The 6,644-nt window shown below is 37.3% G+C and overlaps 1 protein-coding gene across 1 annotated transcript; it reads right to left on the bottom strand.

Annotated features, from left to right (window-relative positions):
• Positions 1-335: 335 nt before the first annotated feature.
• Positions 336-4,622, bottom strand: LOC107666392 (homeobox protein EMX2-like). The gene is made up of 3 exons (XM_016457653.1): positions 3,932-4,622; positions 2,394-2,578; positions 336-901 (listed from the first exon to the last, which is right to left on the bottom strand). The coding sequence occupies exons 1-3, from the start codon at positions 4,320-4,322 to the stop codon at positions 734-736; spliced, it is 744 nt and encodes a 247-aa protein (XP_016313139.1). The 5' UTR covers positions 4,323-4,622; the 3' UTR covers positions 336-733.
• Between the last annotated feature and the right edge of the window lie 2,022 nt (positions 4,623-6,644).

The raw sequence follows: 6,644 nt of genomic DNA on the forward strand, positions 1-6,644 counted from the left end.
AGGAATGTCATGGAGAATTTTTTCATTAGATTTACTTTTGTATGTGGTAAACTTTAATAAAGTTTTTATAATCTGTTTTTTAATTTGTCACTTTAAAAAAAAAAAAACACTATAACGCAGCACTGCTACTTCATATTGTTTTCACAATCACTTTAACACGAGAATCATAAATTCAAAGACTGCACACTGTTGTAAAAAAGGAAGAAGCACACAACATTTCTCAGATTAAAAATAGAATCAAAACAAATTTACTTTGAAAAAAGAAGGTCAAATTAATTAATTAAGCTACCAAAAAAATGCATTGCTCTACCATGCAATTCAAGTTTTACAAAAACAGTTGTAGCTATATTTTGGTATCTTGATGTGGAAGGTTCACGTCTTGAAAAAAATAAAACGAGAGGAAAAAAACCTCAGAAGTGCAAATGTCCTAGCGCATTTGAGCTATGTTTTGTGATAGTTGTTACGAGGTCGTGCGGGTAGTGTGGTGATGGGGGGGCGGGGGGCTGCATGTAATACCTGTCAATCACCTTGCCTTGGCAACGTGAAAATTATTGACAGTTCCCTTGTAGTGACAGCAGTGCCACCAACAGGATCTCTCACCCTCAAGCTGTCGATCTCGAAGAATCAAAATGTGATATTGGCTTTACCCTCTCCCTCTGTCAGTACACAGCGTCCTTATCCGTGACATCCTTCAAACCACGCCGCTGTCCCGGGTTCAAACAGTTTAAGTCTTTTAATCGTCTGAGGTGACGTCAATTTCCTCAGGGCTTCCTTGTTTTGTGGCCATTCTCCATCGGTTTATGTGATGAGTTCCTTTCTTTTTCTGTTGTGAATCCGAACCTTCCTCCTCCAGTTTCTGACGCTTGAACTTCGTCCTTCGATTCTGAAACCAAACTTTTACCTGTGGCGAGGAAAAATTAAAATAATCAGCGTAAAGTAGCCTACGCAAAGGCTTTTCGTTGGCCTCTGAATAAAACAATTAAACAAAGAGAGTTGGCCTAACAGAAGGTATCACTAACGGGCCTTAAAGAATAACTAGGGCTAGACGGACAAAGAACCGCCAGGTATCTCACAGTCAATCTAGTCGCGAGAGCATTGGTAGACTTTCATTTAGTGTCCTCGGTCGGCATAAATTAAAACAACAAAGAATTTAAATGAGGTAGGCTATTAAATACATATTACTGATAAGTGAGGATGAGATTGGGGAAGGGAAGACTGGCTGGCGTGGCTTTCCTTTTAAAGTGCACCTGACCTGTTTACGAACGACAGGTTGCATCATCACGATCATGCCCTGCTGCTACTTCAAACTCAAACTTAACTGTTGAGCGAGAATGGACTCAGTACAATAGAAGCAGCATGTGAGTGTATAATAGTGTGATACTAGTGTAACTTCACCGACATTGTCGCTTATTATCACGGATCACTGTGTTAGCTGGCCTATTTACAATTCACCCCCACGTTATTACATCCCCGTATAAAACCTTTTCTATTAGCACACATTGGTAAAGTTAAGTCTTTAGCTTAATTCATCACCTTTATCATTCATATCATCCGTAAAGCTCACAGCTGACAACTTGGCAAGTGAGGCACATTTAATGTGCTTTCAGAGAGCTAATTGAAGCATTGAAGTGGCTCGTAGTCCATTTCTCTCTCTTGCTCTTCTGAAAGGCGGCGTTTAGAAAAGGGCCGGTGCTGTCACCGGGACAATAGACTCCGACCGGGCCACTGAACGATACGCGCAAATACGATCTTAAATATGGTTAGGGAAATTCATAGAATCCGCCTCATTATTTTAAGTGTCCATTTAAAACGGTTAACTGGTTAATTGTCAAACATTTTGCACAAGAGCCCTCAGCCTAAAAAGGAATTGCTCAACCTCACCAAAAATCGGGGTGAATTGGAAATGGTGGATTTAACTCACTTCAAACCATTGCGCTTTTAGAACAATGCCCTTTACGCATGGAATTCCCAGCAAAACCAAACGCTAAATAGCACAACAACATTTTCTGTTTGAAATCAAAAAGTCGCCACATCTGTGCAAATAAAAAATATATTGTGCAAGGCCACTTATGACTAACGCCAATACTCATTGCTACTACATATATGCAAATATGCTATCAAAGAGAACGATTAAACGTTAGAAAATATTTAAATAAAGAATTTAAATTTTACAAGCTTTTATTGTTTATTAAATCATTCAGAACTGCGTTTTTGTTACGCAAACATTGTCTATGTGTTTATATTTAAGGTGTAGTCTAACCATAATATGTAACTGTTTCAAGGACGAGCCTACTGATTTCAATAGTTATTTAGGCCGTATTATATCCACAGAACCATGCGCACATTCACATATGGCTGTACACGCTAATGAAGACAGGTAAACTTCATCTTACCTGAGTTTCTGTGAGGCTAAGGCTGTGAGCGAGCTGTTTTCGTTCCGCGCCGACGACGTAATGATTTTTTTCGAAAGCATGTTCAAGCCGTAGTAGCTGTGATGGTGAAAAAGCTGTACGAATCCTTTTGGGCTTTCTTGCCAGTGCATTGTGCAATAGGAAGCTTTCAGGACACGTTTCGTTTCCTGTAATGAAAATGGTGAAAATTAAAACCCATCGTCTCCCATAAAATAAGCAGCCTATCCTTTATCGGTGTTAGACTTTGTTCAATTTGTTCTCACCTATTAATCGGGCCTTACATTTTAAAACATTATATAGCATGCAACATCTTACTAAAATATAGTCTACAATAATATCACAATTAACCGGTCATGTCAAATAGAAATAGGGCTATATAAAGATATTTTTTTCTGTTATCTTTTTTTATAGTTACTTGCCAATAGCGATAATGTTTCCTGTAGCTAAGTAAACTTTTGTTGCCAATTCAAATCTGAGACTAAATAATGTTAATTTACAGGTAATCGTTCAAAATATGATGCCTACAATATTATTTGCCTATATTTGTAAATAAAACACACGGAGATACAACACGGCTATTTTTATTTCACAACTGAAATGTCTACGAATTAATTAAATGGCTTTGAGTAGCCTATCTTTACCAGTGGTAAATAAAGGTTTTCATTACGAGCATTTCGGTTAGAAACTGGGATGACAAATGTTTTCCTATACTGAATAATATAAAAAAGAGCCATAATTTTTGCTTTAACGTGTGTAATTTAGCTGATAGTGTGATGTATGTAATAATACGATAGTATCACACTTATTAACGTTTATGAATATTAGCGTTCTTTTTTAAGGTCACTTTTACAACATTAAGGACCCAGGCAAACCACTTTCAGATAAATGCGAAATTCGAGTAATTTACCAGAAAAAAAAAACAGTCGAACGGAAATTAAACTTCTGTTCTATTAATAACTTATTTCGTTGCTCTTAAGTTTTTTTTTTTTTCTGGTAATGTGAATGCGTATTATTTGTAATAAAAGTTTTTTTCATATATATTTGACTAAACAACAATCGATTATTATTATGCTGATTCTTTTAAAAGGCGATGTAACACGTTTACGCTAAATAAATATGTAAACCTGTTAAAATAATTAATTTAATATAATAAACATCAAATACAAAAGTTATAAATACTTTACTTATGAGTTTTAAACCAGCTTTGTGTGTATATATATATATATATATATATATATATGGTATAATGCCAGGTTCCTTTCTTCCAGCAATTTACTGATTGATAACCGTTGTATAATGTCAGTAGGCTAATTCACAGCATTAGCCTATTATTTCGATACAATAAAATGATTATAAACTTTTTTCGATAGCATTCATTTCAGCATTTTTAATATCTAGCACAAAAGTGGCATTTAGCTAATTATCAATGAAACTGCCGTGTCCTTGGGCCGTGTGGCCTTCTTTTTCTCTGGACGACTGGTCAAAATAACTGGCGAATAAAATATTTTGCTGGAACTTACCTTGAAATCTGTGACCCAAGTATCTATATCTATGTATCAACCACGGGTAAAAAGTTGAAGGGTCCCTTTGCTGGCTTGCGAAAAGAGGGTGCGGACTGTGCGAGGACGACAGTGGGTGAGCAGCCAAAGCGTGAGGAGGTGGTACTGAATGGACTGGGACGGCGGAGTTGGGATGATGTGAAACAGCCTCAGCGAACACCAAGTCCGGGTTTGAGTAGACGCCCCTGCCGCTGGAATGAAAGCCGTTTAAAAATGGGTTCATCTGGCTTGAGTTTGCATAGCTGAGAGCCGCTGGTCGTATGGGCTCCTCGGATCTCGACGCTGGCAAAGGATTATCCTTCGCTACCAAAGACTCTATGGTAAAACACCTCTTCGGTGTGGGCTGAAACATGGTTCACCAGTCAAGATTCCCCAGTTTAAGTGAAAACGGTACACGCGTTAGCACTAAAAAATACTCCACACCCAAGACCAAAGTTTTGTCAGCAAGTTAGTGGCGGCTAAAGAAAGGGTAAAAAATCTGTCAAAAGCACACAGCTCAACACATCGTGAGTGAGGTGGCCGACTTCTCCAGACAATCCATGAATGTGATCGGTTCCTCACCAGTTGTGCTAGCGATTTGTTAGTTCATGAGCCTAATTAGCTCTGGAGTCACATAAACAGTTTCCTCTGAAGCCTGTAATGGCTTGGTGATTGGTCGCTGCCGCTCGCCTTAAGGTTGAGGGAAGAGTCTTTAAGTGCGTCAATACGAACGAGCACGGAGAGGCGGATTCAAGCAAAACGGAACGGATTCGCCCAGAAACAGAGCTGTGGAGCAATTTACATACGCAGCTGATCCCATTGAGAGACTCAAGGTACTTCAGCATGTATTTGTGTTGCACACAGGGCATAACGACGCTTTTACACGCTGTTACTACAGCACCTCAGTGCTTAATCACTGCACGTTTAGATGGATAACTACACATGCTGATTTGTACTCGACTACAAAAGTACAATTTCAGAGTGTCGTTTAAAAAAAATGACAGTAATCAGTGAAATACTGTCAGGAAATAATCCGTTTAAATTACAATCTCTGTGTATCAAACTTTTGAAGGTTCTCCTTTTCTGGATGTTCGGTGCGCCTGCTAACGCCCACCTCTGTATTGTCTCTCCACGTTTTCATTTTCTCCGATGGGGTTGTGATTAGTTTAGGGATGAGAGACTCCCTTTCTCTATTGGCCAGGAGACAAGGATGAGGCTTATTAGACACAGACAATATTTTCAGCTCTGTTTGTTTGTCGTATAACTACAAGAGTCTATTACCCTCTAACTACTACATTAAATTAGCTGAGTTCAATCCCATTATGGGTTACCTACTAATGTGCATACTGCATCTCAAAAGTTCAGGTATGCACAGTTGTCAATGCGATCTCTTGAGTTTTAGTGTCTGAATTTGCAGGGTGTGAGGTAGTTCGGTGATAGGCTATTTTAAAAAGGTTTTATATTCTTTTTACTTTTACATACTTTCAGATTCATCTCATACAGCACTACAATTCCTTAACATACACCACGCAATTATTCGTTGCAAATGAAGACAATTTTGTCGGACATGTAGCCTACAAATAAAAATGGAAACTGCAGAAATTTTAGTTAGCCTGAATTTCCACCATTAAATCTATTAGTAAAATGCATACATAAATCAATTCATAAAATCTATTATTTTAATTTGTGCATGAGACACAAGCACGCGTTTTATGTCATTTTGAAATTCAAGTGTGTTTTATGGCACTGCAGTGAACGCTTATGTGCAACATGAGGAAAAAGAATTGAAATGTTTACAAAATAGGTCCACATTTATTACGTTCATTGTTCACTTGAATAATTTTGCCCATAGCTCTCAACACCCCACATTTGTTAAAATAAATGAACAATATATCAGCTGTTGGTTTAACGTACGAACGCAGCATGACAATCGGTATAGGCTAAGTGGTGTACATTATTCACTTGCATACTGTATTGCATTAAACGGAGGAATTCGTTTTAGATATCATCCTTTCCATTAGCTTTTCTTGTGTTAACGCGAAGTGAGTTATGCAGTCTTTAATTATTATTATGATTATTATAAAATCAGAATATATAAAGGCATATTTATTATTATTATTATTATTATTATGTCGGACTATTTTGATTGCGTCTAAATTAATAGAAATACACTGTAGTAAAAACGGACTATCGGATTCAAATACTAGCCTACTTGTTTTGTTTCTATAAACCTGCCACAACCCTTGCTCAGATATTCAAGTGATTTCTTGATTCCAGAAATAATCCTGGATTTTTATGCGTATGACAGACGTACATTAACGATTAACAATTCAATATTTAATTCGTACGAGGCTGTTTCTTGTATGTGGAGTTAAGGTCACTCAGTTTTTGCTCGTCTGCTCTTCCGTGCGGTAAATGCCTCGAAGTAGGCTACTTTACGTGCTACATTTTAAATAGCCTATTTGTGATCGTGCTTTTGGTAGCCTAAACTTTTTGACTTAAAATAGCTGCTGTGTACCCCACACTTTTCGTCCACATATAAACAAGCCACTAGGCTACATTTCGTTTTTTAGGCTATATGAAGTAATCGTTTGGTGAAACGAAATAAACCACTCTCATTTTTTTTTTTTTTTTAAAGGGAAAAAAAGAAATGTCATTTTTACAATATTCAAGTGATTTCTTGATTCCAGAAATA

This window comes from Sinocyclocheilus anshuiensis, unplaced genomic scaffold (assembly GCF_001515605.1).
Source record: "Sinocyclocheilus anshuiensis isolate Anshui unplaced genomic scaffold, SAMN03320099.WGS_v1.1 scaffold63, whole genome shotgun sequence".
NCBI classification, from domain to species: Eukaryota; Metazoa; Chordata; class Actinopteri; order Cypriniformes; family Cyprinidae; genus Sinocyclocheilus; species Sinocyclocheilus anshuiensis.

Coding starts and splice junctions, on each gene's coding strand:
- LOC107666392 (XM_016457653.1), bottom strand. CDS start 4,322: ATGTTTCAGCCCACACCGAAGAGGTGTTTTACCATAGAGTCTTTGGTA. Junction 2,579..3,931: donor CTTGGGTCACAGATTTCAAG/GTAAGTTCCAGC, acceptor TTTTCATTACAG/GAAACGAAACGTGTCCTGAA. Junction 902..2,393: donor TTAGCCTCACAGAAACTCAG/GTAAGATGAAGT, acceptor TCCTCGCCACAG/GTAAAAGTTTGGTTTCAGAA.